Source organism: Tachyglossus aculeatus, chromosome 8 (assembly GCF_015852505.1).
Source record: "Tachyglossus aculeatus isolate mTacAcu1 chromosome 8, mTacAcu1.pri, whole genome shotgun sequence".
NCBI lineage: Eukaryota > Metazoa > Chordata > Mammalia > Monotremata > Tachyglossidae > Tachyglossus > Tachyglossus aculeatus.
Window position 1 is genome coordinate 4972308 of NC_052073.1, and position 19518 is coordinate 4991825.

Sequence of the window (19518 nt, forward strand, 5' to 3'; positions counted from 1 at the left end):
TGCCATCTACATGACCTTGGACAAGTCACCAGCTCTGGGCCTCTGTTCCAAATCCCGGCTCCGCCAATTGTCAGCTGTGTGACTTTGGGCAAGTCACTTCACTTCTCTGAGAAGCAGCATGGCTCAGTGGAAAGAGCCCGGGCTTGGGACTCAGAGGTCGTGGGTTCAAATCCCGGCTCTGCTACTTGTCAGCTGTGTGATTTAGGGCAAGTCACTGCACTTCTCTGGGCCTCAGTTACTTTATCTGTAAAATGGGGATTGAGACTCTGAGCCCCACATGGGACAACCTGATCACCTTGTATCCTTCCCAGTGCTTAGAACAGTGCTTTGCACGTAATAAGCACTTAACAAATGCCATTATTATTATTATTATTCTCTGGGCCTCAGTTCCCTCATCTGTAAATAGGGATTAAGACTGTGAGCCCCGTGTAGGACAACCTGATCACCTTGTATCCTCCCCAGCGCTTAGAACAGTGCTTTGCACATAGTAAGCGCTTAACAAATGCCATTATTATTATTATTTCATCATCTTGAAAATGAGAATTATTCATTCATTCATTCAATCGTATTTATTGAGCGCTGACTGTGTGCAGAGCACTGTACTAACCACTTGGGAAGTACAAGTCAGCAACATATAGAGGCGGTCCCTACCCAACAACGGGCTCACAGTCTAGAAGGGGGAGACAGACAACAAAACAAAACATCATCATCAGTCGTATTTATTGAGCGCTTACTGTGTGCAGAGCACTGTACTAAGCGCTTGGGAAGTACAAGTTGGCAACATATAGAGACATTCGGTGTCAAAACTGTCAGAATAAATAGAATTATAGCTAAATAGAATAGTAATTTTGTACAAGTAAACTATATTAATAAATCTGTACAAATATATACAAGTGCTGTGGGGAGAGGAAGGAGGTAGGGCAGAGTGGGAGGGATGGGGATTAAATACCCATCACCTTCCCTCTTAGACTGTGTGTGACAGGGACTGTATTCGACCTGATTATCTTGAATCCACCCCAGCGCTCAGTACAGTGCTTGGCTCATAGCCGTCCATTAACTAATGTTATAATTATTATTAGCAGTAATATGTTATGTTATGGCAATATATGTTGCCAAGTTGTACTTCCCAGGCGCTTAGTACAGTGCTCTGCACCCAGTAAGCGCTCAATAAATACGATTGAATGAATGAATGAATAATAGCATGCTGCGTGTTTATGTTATGCCTTTCAAGCACTTAGTATAGTGCACTGCATTCAGGGGGTGTTCTATAAATACTATGAATATTACTGCTACTGTTTGTATTCAATCAGATTTGTTGAGCGCTTACTGTGTGCACAGTGCCTTGCTGGATGACTTGCCCAAGATCACACAGCGGGCATGTGGCAGAGCCGGGATTAGAACCCATGTCTTTCCATCTCCCAGGTCCGTGCTCTACCCACTAGGCCACGCTGAAGCAATAGAGTGTAAACAAATGTACATCCTTTCATTCATTCAATCGTATTTATTGAGCGCTTACTGTGTGCAGAGCACTGCACTAAGCGCTTGGAAAGTACAAGTTGGCGACATGTAGAGACGGTCCCTACCCAACAGTGGGCTCACAGTCTAGAAGGGGGAGTGGGAATTGTGTATACCCACGCACCGAGGGGACCCAGACGTGCTGATATAACAGTTGCAGGGGAAACAGGATGTGGAGATGAGGGATTAATCAGGAATGCATCTTGGAGATGTGATCTCAAAAGGGCCTTTGAAGATGGGGAGAGCAGTGGTTTGCCGGAGGAGGAGGAGGGAGCTGCTGGCAGAAGGGATGGTGAGAGCAAGAGGTTAGCAACGAGAAAGACAAGAACGAGGCTGTATGAGTAGATTGGCATGAATAGAATGAAATGCCCTCCCTCTGCCCATCCGCCAAGCTCGCTCTCTTCCTCCCTTCAAGGCCCTACTGAGAGCTCACCTCCTCCAGGAGGCCTTCCCACACTCAGCCCCTTCCTTCCTCTCCCCCTCCTCCTCCTCTGCATCCCCCCATCTTACCTCCTTCCCTTCCCCACAGCACCTGGATATATGTGTATATGTTTGTACTTATTTATTACTCTATTTTACTTGTACATATCTATTCTATTTATTTTATTTTGTTAATATGCTTGGTTTTGTTCCCTGTCTCCCCCTTCTAGACTGTGAGCCCACTGTTGGGTAGGGACCGTCTCTATGTGTTGCCAACTTGGACTTCCCAAGCGCTTAGTACAGTGCTCTGCACACAGTGAGAGCTCACCTCCTCCAGGAGGCCTTCCCAGACTCAGCCCCCTCCTTCCTCTCCCCCTCTCCATCCCCCCGTCTTACCTCCTTCCCGTCCCTACAGCACCTGTTTATATGTATATATGTTTGTACATATTTATTACTCTATTCATTTTACTTGTACATATCTATTCTATTTATTTTATTTTGTTAATATGTTTGGTTTTGTTCCCTGTCTCCCCCTTCTAGACTGTGAGCCCACTGTTGGGTAGGGACCGTCTCTATATGTTGCCAACTTGGACTTCCCAAGCGCTTAGTCCAGCGCTCTGCACACAGTAAGCGCTCAATAAATACGATTGAATGAATGAATATTTGTTAAGCGCTTACTATGTGACAGGCAATGTACCGAGCACTGAGGTAAATACAAGCAAATCGGGTTGGACACAGTCCCTGTCCCACGTGGGGCTCACAGGTTCAATCCCCATTTTACAGACGAGGTAACCGAGGCACAGAGAAATAAAGTGATGTCCTAGGTCAAGCCAGGATTAGAACTCACGTCCTCAGGCCCCTGTTCTATCCACTAAGCCACACTGCTTTGAATTTCCTTCAGGGCTAGAGTCTCTCTAAGAACGGGATCTCTTTTGAAAAGACTCTTCTAATCTCCTCTCAGCTCGCTTTAAAAAGGGGAATAATATTGCTCTCCTTGAAGTGGATTGGAGATTTGGTTCGCTGAACAGAAATAGCCGGGAGGTAGGGATGTATTGGCTCTGAATGGGAACGGGTAGAGATTGAATGAGGGAATGAAGCTGTTTGTATCAAATTAGCTCTACATATTAATTCAAAACACAGTAGGAATTGAGGTACACGAATGTGCATATGTAAGAAAGTTATGTCATTTACACCCGTTTATATTCATTGGATGTAATTGCTTATTGCCACCATGAACAAATAAAAATAAATTAGGTAGTAATAACATCCTTGGTACCTCACTGCAATTATTCAGAGAATCTCCAGGCAAGGACAGACAGTATCTTGGCCTGTAAAGACTAATAATCAGAAACATTTTGGCATCAATGTAGAGATGGCCAGTCAATCAGTGGCATTTATTCAGTCAATCTGTGGTATTTATTGAGTGCTTCTTGTGTGCAGAGCACTGTACTAAGTGTGGTATCTCACTGCAGTTATTCAGAGAATCTCGAGGCAAGGACAGACAGTATCTTGGCCTGTAAAGACTAATAATCAGAAACATTTTGGCATCAATGTAGAGATGGCCAGTCAATCAGTGGCATTTATTCAGTCAATCTGTGGTATTTATTGAGTGCTTCTTGTGTGCAGAGCACGGTACTAAGTGTGGTATCTCACTGCAGTTATTCAGAGAATCTCCAGGCAAGGACAGACAGTATCTTGGCATGTAAAGACTAATAATAAGAAACATTTTGGCATCAATTTGGAGATGGCCAGTCAATCAGTGGCATTTATTCAGTCAATCTGTGGTATTTGAGTGCTTCTTGTGTGCAGAGCACTGTACTAAATGTGGTATCTCACTGCAATTATTCAGAGAATCCCGAGGCAAGGACAGACAATATCTTGGCCTGTAAAGACTAATAATAAGAAACATTTTGGCATCAATTTAGAGATGGCCAGTCAATCAGTGGCATTTATTCAGTCAATCTGTGGTATTTATTGAGTGCTTCTTGTGTGCAGAGCACTGTACTAAGTGTGGTATCTCACTGCAATTATTCAGAGAATCTTGAGGCAAGACAGACAATATCTTGGCCTTAAAGACTAATAATAAGCAACATTTTGGCATCAGTTTAGAGATGACCAATCAGTGGCATTTATTCAGTCAATCTGTGGTATTTATTGAGTGCTTCTTGTGTGCAGAGCACTGTACTAAGTGTGGTATCTCACTGCAATTATTCAGAGAATCTCGAGGCAAGGACAGGCAATATCTTGGCCTGCAAAGACTAATAATAAGAAACATTTTGGCATCAATTTAGAGATGACCAATCAGTGGCATTTATTCAATCAATCTCTGGTATTTATTGAGTGGTTATTGTGTGCAGAGCACTGTACTAAGTGTGGTATCTCGCTGCAATTATTCAGAGAATCTCGAGGCAAAGACAGACAATATGTTGGCCTTAAAGACTAATAATAGGAAACATTTTGGCATCAATTTAGAGATGGCCAGTCAATCAGTGGCATTTATTCAGTCAATCTGTGGTATTTATTGAGTGCTTATTGTGTGCAGAGCACTGTACTAAGCGCTTGGGAGAATACATTGTAGCGTTGTCGGTAGGTTACGTTCCCTGCCCACAGTCTAGAGGGAGAGACAGACATTAATAAAAACAAATAAATTGTGGCTGTGTATATAAGAGCTGTGAGGTTGAGGGTGGGGGGAATAAAAAGTGGAAATCTTAGCGCAAGAGAGATGCAGAAGGAGAGGGAGAAGAGGAAATGAGGGATGACCTCTTGGAGGAGATGGACTTCAGTAAGGCTTTGAAGGTGGGGAGAATGTCGGCTTTGAGGAGGGAGGGACAGGGCGAGAGATGGGCAGCGAGGTAGACGAGATGGAGGTATGGCGAGAAGATTGGCGTCAGAGGAGCCAAGTGAGCGGGTTGGGTTGGAGTAGCTAAGTAGTGAGGTAAGGTAGGAGCGGGCAAGGCGATTGAGTGCTTTAAAGCTGATGATGAGGGAGCTTGTACCCCCTGTAATGGGGGCACCGTCGCAAGCACCCCTCCTTTACTCCCCCCGCGCCCCAGCGGACCCTGGGCAGGGAGAGAGGGGAGAACGACGGCGATCCAGAGTGAGGAGGGGAAGGATGTTGCGGCCCCCGTGTGCAGACTACTGGACTAAGTGCTTGGGAAAGTAAGAGGCGATTAGATGTGGTAATGATGGCATTTTTTAAGCACTTACTATGTGCAAAGCACTGTTCTAAGCGCTGGGAAGGTTGCAAGGTGATCAGGTTGTCCCATGGGGGGCTCACAGTCTTCACCCCCATTTTACAGATGGGGGAACTGAGGCCCAGAGAAGTGAAATCACACAGCTGATAATTGGCGGAGCTGGGATTTGAACCCGTGACCTCCGACTCCAAAGCCCGGGCTCTTTCCACCGAGCCACGCTGCTTCTCTAAGCAGCTTACCGTCTAAGCAGTAGGTGGTACTTCCCAAGCGCTTAGTACAGTGCTCTGCACACAGTAAGCGTTCAATAAATACGATTGATGATGATGGTAGCCACGATCCCCTGCCCACAGACAGCCTCCAGTCAACAGGTGGCACGGTGCCCGCCGGTCTCTCTGGCTGGGCGCCTTGGGGGACGACACACCAAAGGATGCCCGGATGGGTAGTGACTCCGTTACAGCATGGCACTCACCATGGACATGTTAGTCCATTTCTGCCTCTGTGAGATATCGTCCGTGGCGTATATTCTTCAGCCCACTCGACCACTGGTTTGTATCGTACTCTCCCAAGCACTTAGTACAGTGCTCTGCACTCAGTAAATACGATGGGTTCAACTAAATACCAATTGGTCGATCGTAATTGTTTGTCAGTGTAATCATTCTGATTCCCCTGTCTCTAAATATGTTTGTCTCCTCCATTAAAGCGGGATTGAACGTCATCTTCTGATGCACTTTCCCATCTTACCTCCTTCCCTTCCCCACAGCACCTGTATATATGTATATATGTTTGTACATATTTATTACTCTATTTATATATTTATTTTACTTGTACATATCTATTGTATTTATTTTATTTTGTTAGTATGTTTGGTTTTGTTCTCTGTCTCCCCCTTTTAGACTGTGAGCCCTCTGTTGGGTAGGGACCGTCTCTGTATGTTGCCAACTTGTACTTCCCAAGCGCTTAGTACAGTGCTCTGCACACAGTAAGCACTCAATAAATACGATTGATTGATTGATTGATTGATTGATTGATTGATTTCCCAAGTGCTTGGTACAGTGAACACTCAGTGAGAAGCAGCATGGCCTAGAGAACAGAACACGGGCCTGGGAGCGAGAAGTCCTGGATTCTAATCCTGGCTCCGCCACCAGTCTGCTGTGTGACTTTGGGCAAGACACGTCGCTGCTCTGTAAAGTGGGGATTAAGACTGTGAGCCCTATATGGGACAGGGACTGTGTCCAACCCGTGGCTCAGGGGAAAGAGCGCGGGCTTGGGAGTCAGAGGTCGTGGGTTCTAATCCCGGCTCAGCCACTTGTCAGCTGTGGGAAAGCCACTTAACTTCTCTGTGCCTCAGTTTCCTCATCTGTAAAATAGGGCTGAAGACTGTGAGCCCCACATGGGACAACCTGATCACCTTGTATCCCCCCCAGCGCTTAGAACAGTGCTTTGCACATAGTAAGCGCTTAACAAATGCCATCATTATTATTATTATTATTACCTTATACTCTCATTCAGTCGTATTTAGTGAGCGCTTACTGTGTGCAGAGCACTGTACTTAAATCAATCAATCAATTGTATTTATTGAGCGCTTACTGTGTGCAGAGCACTTCTGCCCCAGTGCTTAGTACGGTGCCTGACACAAAGAAAATGTTTAAAAAATACAGTAAAAACAAAACAAAACATGCTATTCCCTTCCTATCTATCTGCCAGGTAAATTGGACGTAAAGACTTCAGTTCTGTTTCTTCTTCTGCCTCTTAACCATATTGCAGGCCTGAAAAAAATACTCACTTCATCTTGGTGTTTGTGTTTCCTAATACTCCAAAGCGTAGGTGGTAATATTTATAGTGATGTTAATATCCTAATAAAGCTTGGAGGGGAAAATGATGGGTAGTTGTGTAAGGTACTTAGTTTCTTTCTCTTGGAAAACTCCTGAAAATGCAACTCACCTTTAGCCTAAAGGAGTTTGGCTGTCATCCTGTTCATCTAAAGTAATGTGAAGCGTCCGCATCGTGATGCAGTGCTTAGTACAGTGCCCGGCACATAGTAAGCACTTAACAAATACCATAATTATTATTATTGTGATAGTTCGGCCACAAGGCATGTTTTACGAACGCGTTTTGGATAGAGTGCAGAGGCAACATTAGGGAAGGTTCTTTGGTTAACACTTTTCGGATGGAACACAGTTGATTTGGTGTGTGAAGAAACAGGAACATATCTGAATATGCCATCAGGCCTGGGATGCTGAGGGCAAAAATGTGAGTTTTCCTTCATGTGAGGTTCTTGAAGAATGCAACCCCACATTATAGGAGAACTGACTGGATTTTTATTTCTGGTAGCCATATCCTTCCTACAGTAGTGGTGATTCATTGTAACTCTTCAAGTGGCGGACCCGGGATTAGAACCCTGGACGTCAGAAGGACTTGGGTTCCAATCCCGGTTGCTCCACTTATCGGCTGCGTGACCTGGGGCAAGTCGCTTAACTTCTCTCCGCCTCAGTTCCCTCATCTCTAAAATGGGGATTAAAACCGTGAGCCCCATGTGGGATAGGGACTGTGTCCAGCGTGATTACCTTGCGTCTGTCCCAGTGCTTAGAACAATGTGTGACTCATAGTAAGCACTTAACAAATACCATAATTATTCCAATTATTTTTATTGCCCTTTAGCGTCTTTGGAGTCTTCCCTGAGCTGAGGCAGTTTTACTATCCTGCCTGTGCTTTATCACCGGAGAAATTATGTACTGACCCGAAATGTGCATATTCTTGGGGTTAAGAATTAATAAGTTACTGATTTTGCTTTAATGTTTTGTTTTTTTCAGGAGTCGAGCAACTCAATTTTCGGCTCCTTAGGCGTTGACGAAAAGAAAGTCCAATACATTTTATTTGTCACGGTTAAATTGTTCAATTCAAGACAGCTAAATATAAAGCAGTTGATTTTTCACTAACGTATTGATTATTGTGGAATTCCTATTTTTATTCTCCCAATTACTTTTCTCAAAATGTTCTTTTTCATTCTTCTCGTTTAGCAAGAAGTTGAGAAGTTTACAGACCTAGAGAAACTCTACCTCTACCTTCAGCTGCCTTCTGGTCCTAGCAATGGAGAGAAAAGGTATCACTCTTCCTGGTTCTTGACCCTGCCATATTTTGGCCCTCATGCTATCGGGACGGCCCTGGCCATGGGTCATGAATTTTTGTTCCATGTGGAGATAGGAAAATCTGCTACTTTACCATCAACATTGTTATCTTGAGCCTCTGAAATTTCCTGAGCGTCCCCTCTCCTGATCAGATTCCCCAAAGGAAATAGAATAATAATAATGATGGCATTTATTAAGTGCTTGCTATGTGCCAAGCATTGTTGTAAGCGCTGGGGAGGTAACAAGGTGATCAGGTTGTCCCATGGGGGGCTCACAGTTTTCATCCCCATTTTACAGATGAGGTAACTGAGGCCCGGGGAAGTGAAGTGACTTGCCCAAAGTCACACAGCTGACAGTTGGTGGAGCTGGGATTTGAACCCATTTCCTCTGACTCCAAAGTCCATGCTTTTCCCACTGAGCCACGCTGCTTCTCGAATGGTTGAATTCTGAGCTCATTAGCCACAGGAGCCTCCAAACTTTGGTTTTGACTTCACGTCACCATTCCCCTCTCCCCCAGGGGCAGAGACTGTGTCTAATGCCTACCTCTCTTTTGTTTTCCAGTGCTTAGTACAGTGCTCTGTTTGCCATAAGCACTTAATATTCATTGTCGTATTTATTGGGCGCCTACTGTGTGCAGAGCACCGTAGTAAGTGCTTAATAGATAAGCGCTTTATTGTAAACTTAATAAAAACGTTTACAACTCCTCTTCTTTATTTCCTGTTATCTCACCATTGCTAATTCTTCTGTCTGCTACGCCTCCCAAACTTATATTTTTGTGGAGGCTTCCACCCCTTGTCCTGTATCTTTAATTGGTTCCTACTTTTGCCGTAAAAGTACCTTTCTACCTTTTTGCCTAGCTTGGAAGGTATTTACCATTCTGGTCTTTCAGTGTGCTTTCTCCGGTTCTCTATTTCCCATTTGACTTCCTGTATTTTCCTCCAATTGGTGACAGTAATTTTCCATACTATTTTTCATTGCCAATATCTTAACTACCTTTTCTTTCATGCCAAAGCTTGCCCTGGAAGTAGTTTTAGCTTCTGATTCTTGAGTCTCCTCTCTGTCAGAAATTCCCATCTTCCATGGGCTGTCAGTAATAATTCATCCTTCCCTGTTAAACAATATGTAGAAAGGGGTCAAAGAAGAAGGTAAATTAAAATGCAAACCCTTCCACCCTAATCACCCCAGGCTATTGTAATTTTTTAAATTTATGAGTCCTCTGAGTTGGGAGTTTCTTTTTCTATACTCTGCCTTTTATAACTCTGTAGCAAATTGAATAACAGCTCAGTAAACCAGTAGTTGAATTAGGTATCTGTATACATCTAAAGTCATTCTTTCTGTTGAAAAAAGGAAGAGGGCACACTGGGGTGGAATGAAAGATTATTCGATGGTTACCTTCCAAAAACATTTGCATTTGAAAAGAATCTGACATTTATCAAAGGAACAATCCATGTTTCCATATGCTACTGGTTGGTAATTTGGGGAGACATTTAATTGAGCTGGGTTTGGGGGGTGGATTTTTTATTTTATTTTATAAATCGACATAAGGAACGGTTCAGCTGATCTAAAGTATTTTATTGTTTTGGGGCTAGCGATCAGAGTTCCATGTCATCGAGCCGGGCACAGCAAATGCACGCCTTTTCGTGGATTCGAAACACCTTGGAAGAACATCCCGAGACTTCGCTCCCCAAACAAGAAGTCTATGATGAGTACAAGTAAGTCAATTGGACCTGCATCAGGTGTGGAAATGGCTTCTAAGTCAGGAAGTAACAGAGTTTACTTCCTCAGTAATATCTCCTGGCTGTGTGGCACTGATACAGGAACCCAGGAGTTGTAGATGGAATACTAGCCTGTAGTACTGTGGAGTGCTCCGTCAAGAAGACGTAGTCCCTGCCCCCATTTCCTTGACACTGCCTTGGAAGGGGACAGGGAGGAAGGAGCAAGGAAAAGAGTGCATTCGCTGTTCCTTTCGAAAATTTAAAACTCAGGTTACAACCATTTAACATTTTCTCGCGTATCTCGGATGAATGAATGGTAAATTATGGGGTTAGATAAGGATGAGCTCCCAAAAGGCTGTTGTAGACAAAAACGATATGAAGTTCAGTAAATCCTATGCAGAACGTTGGACTTTCGAAAGAAAAGCAAGTCGCTCTGATCAGGCAATCAGTCGGTGGTATTTATTAAGCGCTTATTGCGTGCAAAGCACTGTACTGAGTGCATGGGAAAGTATAGTACAATGGAGGTGATAGACTTGTTCCCTGTCCACAGCAGTTGGAGGGGTGTGAACATCACAGAGAGGATTTAAGAGTCAGGGCTAACTTTTCAGATTACCGTAGCCTCATATATAGTGTGGTAGGTTCGGTACTTTTAGGCATATTCTTTAGGCCTTTCAAATTTGAAGATGAAGCCACTGAGAGTGAAGTTTTTTCCCTAGGTATCTTTGTGGCTGAAGAGGCCAATGTAGACCCATAGTCCCTTCAGACTACCCACAAACACACACAAAGATTGCCCTCCATTGTGCTCGTATGTTGTTACTTTGTCTTGTGTTGTTTTTGCTTTTGTCTCATGGAATGCCTTAGAGGTAGTTACTCGGGACTCCTTAGTGCAGATAACTGTGGCCTACAATTAACACACACAAGAAGACGTGCAGGTGATTCCAGCTCCCCACCCCCCCACACAGAGCCAGTCCATTCCTGTGGATCAAGAATCTGAAGAAAAATGAGGCAATATTCATCCTGCACCAGGTAAACCTTAGGCATGACCGAAAGTCTTTCCAAGGTAACATGAAACGGCGTGCCATCCCAAAACGCCGCCGCCTAGGAAACACACCCTTTGGTGATACACTGGCAGACAAGGAAGGAGGGCAATGAATTTGAAAGGCCTTTATGACCTTCGAGAGGCGATCGGACAGAACCCCGTGACCTCATGACATCAGGCTTCAGACCCAAGTGAAGTATAATGACCGAGATGTCTGGATGACTGCGGTTATCACAACATCATTGGCTCCATCGGTATTCTGTACGTGCCACCCCCCGTATCGAGAAGCGAGAAGAATCCCTTGCGGACGAAGCCCCGGAAAGCAACGCTACTCATCTCAACCCTGCTTTGGCAGTGGGACGTGGTTAGAATGTATGAAAGTGGTCTAGCCCACAGCTCGTGACTAGTGAGCTGAGATGGAGGAAACCCTTTCAAGTTAAAGTACAGACTCAGTCATTGAGGCTTGTCTGCTTGTCGTGTTACTATCAGTAAAAGAGTAACTTCTTTGAGCTAAAGCTCCAGAAGGATTTCTGAGACTAAGGCCAAACTGAAAACAAGTGCCAGGCCCTGAAGATAACAGACACATCAGCACAGCCCGGAAGGACCGGTCGATACTGCAGCGGTGGCAGCGTTTACTGGACACTTCCCGTGTGCAAAGCACTGTACTAAGCAGTTGGAACATGTCCTAGAAGGGAAGCGACACAGTCATCGCCATTGAAGAGCCTACAGTCTAGTGGGCGGAGCCAAGTTAAATCAATCCATCCTATTTTTTGAGCGCTTCCTGGGTGCAGAGCACTATACTAAGCGCTAGGGAGAGTACCCTGGAACAGAGTTGGTAGACGTGTTCCCTGCCCACAAAGAGCTTACGTTCTAGAGGGGGAAACACACATTAATATAACTAAATAAATTAGGGATGTTGACCTAAGTGCTGTGGGGCTGAGGGAGGGGCGAATAAAGGGCGTGAGACAAACGGACGCAGAATGAGTCTCTTGTATCTGTTATACTCTCCTCAGGGCGTAGTACAGTGTATTGAACGAAGTGGCTGCTCAGTACATACTTTTACTACTGCTGTTATAAAATGGCGGAAGCGAAAGATCAAGGGCATAAATACAAATGAGGAAAAGGAAAGTATGCAGTCACATAGATAAGCTTATGCATGCTCTGCCTTTTCATACACACGGGTCAATAGTCACCATCAGTGACATTATCTCTGAACACAGGGTATGTATAAATGGGAAAGTTACGGACGATAAATGGCACATCCGTGGGCCCAATGTTGGGTAGGGATCGTCTCTATATGTTGCCAACTTGTACTTCCCAAGCGCTTAGTACAGTGCTCTGCGACAGTAAGCGCTCAATAAATACAATTGAATGAATGAATGAATGAATAAGGAGTAATGTCAAGGAGGGCAAGTGCTTCATCATTCCTCCAAGTTCCTCATCTGTACTTTCAGAAACAGTTGCTAAGAGGAGCAGAGTATTGATCTTCCCCCCCGTGTCGTATTTCTCACAGTCTTATGCACTGCCGAGGTTTTCTAATGAGACCAAAGTAAAATAACCTCGGGAGCATTTCAAACCCAGATTCTCTTTGATAGTAATAATAATAATAATAATAATGGTTTTTGTTAAGCGCTTACTATGTGCCAAGCACTGTTCTAAGCCCTGGAGTAGATTCAAGTTAATCAAGTTGTCCCATGTGAAGTTCACAGTCTTAATCCCCATTTTACAGATCAGGGAACTGAGGCGCAGAGAAGTGAAGTGACTTGCCTAAGTTCACACAGCATATATATGGCGGAGTCAGGATTGGAACCCATGACCTCCGACTCCCAAGCCCGTGCTCTTTCCACTAACCACGCTGCTTCTCTCTTTGAAGCATCTCATCTCTTTGATGAGAATGAGGTATCGCGGAAGGCCAGGGAGAGGTATCACCCCTCGCTTCTGATTGCGGTTTTGATCCTGAATGGCCATTTCCTCTCCTGAAGGCATCCATATGTCCAACTCGATCAAAAAATCCAGAACCCACCTTTAGTTTATTAAAACAGACCACTCTACTCTCCCCCTTCTCCGGGGAAGAATGAGTTTTTGCAAACATTGCTATGGAGGAATGAACGCATCAAGGACCTTCAATTTGAGAAGAGGGGAGGTGATTCGCTGAACTTCCTTTCCTCTTTCTCTCTTTACCAGCCCACGCTACACCCAGATGTCGCCGGGCGCTTTTGCCCGAGTAAACCGAAGCATATTCCCCTTTCACATCCGAGCCGCTGGGGGTTGGGGCCATGAGCGCTTGGGAATCCCACTGGGAAGTTTGCAGCAGCCACGGCATTCCCTGCTGACTGAGCTTACCCAAGCCTCTCTCAGACACCCCGGAGAACTAAACCGTAGAGCGGCCAGTGGAAAACCGGGAGCGAGTCTCCTCACGAGCCAAACCCAAAGCTTAGCCCTGAAAATATGCAATTGGTACCCAGTCTTGACTCCGGGAGGGAAAGTCAAGCAGAGGCATCCCCATTCAATTCCTAGCTTCAGCAGTGGCTAGCGAGTGGAAGGATATCTGCTACAAGTCAAAACTCCCCTGTGCTGGGCAGCAGCGACATGGGAGAAATCCGAGGGTGGAGACTCTAGTTTACTGCAAGGAAGGAGGTGACAGTAAACCATTTCCAGATTTTTACCAAGAAAACCTTATGGATCCACTACCAGAATGATTGCAGGTGGAGGTGGGGCGTTCTGGGAGAGCTACATCCATGGCGTCGATATGGTTTGGAGACGACTCGACAGCGTAAGACAAGACACAGGATAATTGGAATTTCCTCCACAGCTCCAGAGGTTGTAATAATACGCAGCGGATTAAATCAGTGACTTAGATCGGGGTTCCAACTGAATGGATCCTTCTAGCCTTAGAGTGACCGCCCCTACACTGAGCTATCCGGAGAGAAATATTCCAGAATTAAAGAAATGAGGCCGATTGCACCCGGTGACTGTCTGTCAAATCGACTTGTTTTCAGATGGGAAGATCTTGGGGTCAGGTTTCAACTTCTCCCAGTAATTCAAAAAATTATGAATCTGTGCTGTAGGAACTTCAGTGGGCAAAGCCTGAATCTTGAATGTGCTGTGGGTTGCAAATGTCAAACGAGCATAATTGCGGAGCAACTTCGCCCAAAAATATGGAAGTGTAGTTGGCAAGACTCACAACTGCATCAAACACACTGTTTGTCACGATTGGACCATTCATTCAGTCACATTTATTGAGTTCTGGCTGTGTGCAAAGCACTGTACTAAGCGCTTGAGCCAGAATGGGAACCCCCTGGGGGACAGGGACTGTGTCTAATTCCCACCTATGTATTCTCTCCCAGCTTTAGAACTGTGATTTGAACACAGTAAGTGCTTAATAAATTCTGTTGCTATATTCTATGCTTTGTGTCTCTTTTAGAAACAAGACAGTACAGATTGTCCCATGTCACAACAATGCTTGATTTGCCCCATTATAGGTAGTATTGAAAAGCTAGAGAGTTTGTTCCTTTTTATATAACATCAGAAAAAGACTTTCATCATCAGTGATATTTATCGAGCACTTATTATGTACAGAGTGCTGTGCTAAGTGCTCAGGAGAGTCCAATACAACCGAGTTTCAGGACAATTTATAATTTTCCATAAGAACAGCAAGAAAAGTAAAGGTAGCAAAGAACTAGAGGAGTTATTTAGGGAAAATACAAACTGAGGATTTGACAAAATGATCCTGATTCAGTGAACAAATTAACTCTTGTTGGAAAAATATGTAAGGTGATTTACATCTCAAGTTAATAGCCTCAGGTAAAGGTCTATGATTTGTCAATAGGGGATTTGTTTTTAATGCAAGCAATTCGTTCTTTGCCCTAGGATTGTTGTGAATGAAAGGAATTGAACCAGAGGGTTGGATAGGAAAAAAACTGGGGCTGGAATGTACATACATATTATTTTTTTCAGTTGATTCCCTTATCTATATCTTACGTTAGGGTCTGCTTTCCCCGCTAGACTTAAATCTCCTTGAGGGAAGGGAGCATGTCTGCCATACTCTCCCAAGTATTTAGCCCAGTGCCGTGCACACATTAAGCCCTCAATAAGCACCAGTGATTGATTGTTAGGTCAGATGAGATTTCCCCCCACGAAAGGAAGACTCCTTCCCTTTTTATTTTGGGTTTCAGTCTTTAAGTGTGTACTATGTGCCAGGCCCTGTACTAAGCACTGCGTAGATGCACGATAAACAGGTGGTACGCATTTCATGTCCCACATGGGGTGCTGGGCTCGACCCAAGGTTGGACAAGTCCGTGTCCCATGTGGGGCTTACAGTTTAAATTCCCATTTTCCAGATGAGGTAACTGAAGCCCAGAGAAGTGGCGCGACTTGCCCAAAGTCACCCTGCAGATAAAGTGGCAGAGCTGGGATTAGAACCCAGGTCCTCTGACCTCCGGTTTGGCCACTTTCCATTAGGCCACCCTACTGCTTCCCTTGTTTTGCTCCCTTCAAACAGCCATCTCCGTAATATTCTCTGTTCATCCTGGGGACTTATTTCTGGGCCAATTGCAGTGAATACAAAGGAAGATGTCTTGTGTTTAATGAATTTATGAATTAATAGATTATTGAAATCCAAATAATCCAGATTACTGAGAAGCAGCATGGCCTAGCGGATAGAACACGAGCCTGGGAATCAGAAAGACCTGGGTTCTAATGCCCAACTCTGCCATTTGTCCGCTGGGCGACCTTGGGCAAGTCACTTCACTTCTCTGGGCCCCAGTTACCTCATTTGGAAAATGGGGATTGAGTGAGAGCCCTATGTGAGACAGGGACTGTGTCCAACCTGACTAACATATCTACCCCACTGCTTAGAAAAGTGTTTGGCAGATAGTAAGTGTTTAACAAGTACCGTTATTATTATTACCTCTTCTGTAAAATGGGGATGAAGACTCTGGACCCCATTTGGGACGTGGGCTGCGTCCAACCTGATTAGTTTGTATCTACTCCAGTGCCTGGCACATAGTGAGCGTTTAACAAATACTCCCCCCTCAAAAAAAAGGAAAGCCTCCCAGCAACATCAAGATTCGGAATGAATGGTGGTCTGATTCCTGCCGCCAGCAACTGCAAATTTCTGTCTGGCCACAAACGGAGGAAAACGGATACTTAGTTGCTGACCACAGTAGCCGACCCATCTGCCCGACCGTATGCTCTTTAGTGCCTTTGCCAGGCTCATCATCATCATCAATCGTATTTATTGAGCGCTTACTGTGTGCAGAGCACTGTACTAAGCGCTTGGGAAGTACAAGTTTGCAACATATAGAGACAGTCCCTACGCAACAGTGGGCTCACAGTCTAAAAGGGGGAGACAGAGAACTCATGACACCACGGCATCAACCCTCCTACCTCTTAGCTGGTCAGGGAGAGACAAGGCTACGCCCAACTCACCCTGCCTCCAGCCCAGTCAGCCCTCATCCAAGGAGTCTTTGAGAAGCAGTGTAGCCTAGTAGAAAGAGCAGGGGAATGGGAGTCAGAAGACCTGGGTTCTAATCCCGCCTCCACCTCTGGTCTGCCGTGTGCCTTCGGGCAAGTCACTTAACTTCTCCGAGTCCCAGTTGCCTCACCTGTAAAATAATAATTATAATGTGGTATTCATTAAGCGCTTACTATGCGCCAAGCACTGTTCTAAGCACTGGGGTGGATACAAGATAATCAGGTTGGCCCACGTGGGGCTCATAGTCTTAATTTTCATTTTACAGATGAGGTAACTGAGGCACGGAGAAGTTAAGTGGCTTACCCTGGGGGTTTAGAGTGTGAGCCCCATGTGGGACAGGGACGATGTCCAACCTGATTCACTTGTATCTCCCCGCAGCGCTTAGAACGGTGCTTGGCACGTAGTAAGCGCTTAACAAGTGCCCTAAATCACTTCAGGCACTCAGTCCTATTCCCTCAGACTTCAACTGTGAGCCGCACGTGGTTCAGGGACTGTGTCCAACCTGATTCCCTTCCCCACTGCACCTGTATATATGTATATATGTTTGTACATATTTGTTACTCTATTTTACTTGTACATATCTATTCTATTTATTTTGTTAGTATGTTTGGTTTTGTTCTCTGTCTCCCCCTTTTAAACTGTGAGCCCACTGTTGGGTAGGGACTGTCTCTATATGTTGCCAACTTGGACTTCCCAAGCGCTTAGTACAGTGCTCTGCCCACAGTAACCGCTCAATAAATACGATTGATGATGATGATGATTCACTTGCATCTCCCCCCAGCGCTTAGAACGGTGCTTGGCACATAGTAAGCGCTTAACAAGTGCCCTAAATCACTTCAGGCACTCAGTCCTATTCCCTCAGACTTCAACTGTGAGCCGCACGTGGTTCAGGGACTGTGTCCAACCTGTTCATCTTGTATCTACCCCAGTGCTTAGAACAGTGTTTGGATCAGAATTAGCGCTTAGAAAATACCATCATTATTCATTCTACTTATTATTTTTTATTATTACCGACTTGAATCTGAGATCAGGGGCAAAAACGACATGCTCCGTGCCAGTCAAGAGAAGCCAGGGGCTGGGCGCGGTTCACAGGGCAGCCTGCCCCTGGAATTGAGGAAACGTGCCAGCCTCTGACTGCCGCCAGCCCGTAGGGGCTAGGAATTGAGCCAGGCTCCATCATCGTCATCATCATCATCAGTTGTATTTATTGAGCGCTTACTGTGTGCAGAGCACTGTACTAAGCGCTTGGGAAGTACAAGTTGGTAACATATAGAGACAGTCCCTACCCAACAGTGGGATCACAGTCTAAAAGGGGGAGACAGAGAACAAAACCAAACATACTAACAAAATAAAATAAATAGAATAGAAGTAAATACAATACACAATATTTGCAATGTATTTACAGTAGAAGTAAATACAAGTAAAATAAATAAATAGAGTAACAAATATGTACAAACATATATACATATGTACATCTACTCGGTGTACAGATGTTGCTAACGCCCAACACTCAAGCAAGACCCATTTTTATGCCTACTTACCGGCCTTGGTAAATACCATTACTACAACAGTCAATCAGTCATATTTATTGAGCGCTTACTCTTTGCAGGGCACTGTACTAAGCAGTTGGGAGAGTGCAGCGTAACAAGTCGGTAGACATGTTTCCCACCCACAACGACTGGTCTCTCATTGGAGACTGACTCTCTATAGATAGTGTTTGTCTTTTCAATAACAAGACCGCATAATCACGTTAGGAATTTTTAAGCTGAAATTCAAAATCAGACCACAAAGTGCCACACCCATTTTTTGAAGAAGTGGAATATTTTGAGATGAGTTATTTGAAGGCATAACATTCCCTGTAGACTGTAAGTTCCTTGTGGGCAGGGATTGCTTTTGCCAACTCTACTAAACAGTGCTTGGCACATTGTAAGCACTTAACAAATATCATCATTAATATTATTATTACTCTCCCAGGTGCTTAATATTGTCCTCCATGCCCATCGATTGATGGGATCAATCATCGATTGGTGATTGAAGTACATCACCACGAGAAATCACATTGGTTTTTTCTCTTAATATTATTATTACTCTCCCAGGTGCTTAATACAGTCCTCCACGCCCATCGATTGATGGGATCAATTGTCGATTGGTGATTGAAGTACATCACCACGAGAAATCACATTCTTTTTTTCTCATTTTTAATGTATACAAGTAGCAGCACGTGTTTGGGTGCTAAAATACCAGCTTTTTCTCTGGTCAACATGCCTTTTGAGAAGTAAGGCAAGCAAGGATTAAATGTTAAGCATCCAAGTGCTCCCATGTGCTGAAGCATGGCTTCCTGCTGTATTTCTCAGTACTGCTTTTAAAATTCAGTGGGGATACAGTCTTTCAGGGAAAGAGCGTGGTTTAGTGGAAAGAGCACGGGCTTGGGATTCAGAGGACATGGGTTCTAATTCCGGCTCCGCCACTTGTGTGCTGTGTGACCTTGGGCAAGCTGCTTAACTTCTGTGCCTCAGTTACCTCATCTGTAAAATGGGGATTAAAACTGTGAGCCCCACATGGGACAGCCTGATTACTCTGTATCTACCCCAGTGCTTAAAACAGTGTTCGGCACATAGTAAGCACTTAAATACCATTGTTATTACCATTATTATAACAAAAAGTAAAATTTGTTCCAGATGGAATAGATTGTAGAATCACATTTATTGCAATTTATTCAATCACGGACATACATATATAGATATATATATATATATATATATATATATATATGTAAAGAACACACATATTATATACATTGTGTCTATATATGTAAATATATATGCATATATATAAAGAAAACTGAGTACTGGTTTTGCTTCATAAATATTAGCTTTTCTTCCTTCTATTTCCTTCTAATGTATGTCCTAGAGAAAGCACTTAATCTGTGTATATACACTCTTGAAAGGGTTTAATACCTTTCCCTAGAGGGTACTGTGAGGATAAGATCATTCTTTGTAAAAAATATCCATTACTTCAAAATGTGAAGTCATTA

General features: G+C 44.2%; 1 protein-coding gene across 1 annotated transcript in view; it reads left to right on the forward strand.

Moving 5' to 3' along the window:
- Positions 1–19518, forward strand: part of RFX7 (regulatory factor X7) — a 134423-nt gene that overhangs the window by 89673 nt on the left and 25232 nt on the right. The window contains exons 3-4 of the mRNA XM_038750244.1: positions 8147–8229; positions 9844–9966. Of these exons, the coding sequence (XP_038606172.1) occupies positions 8147–8229; positions 9844–9966 (206 nt within the window). The remainder of the gene's footprint in view (positions 1–8146; positions 8230–9843; positions 9967–19518) is intronic.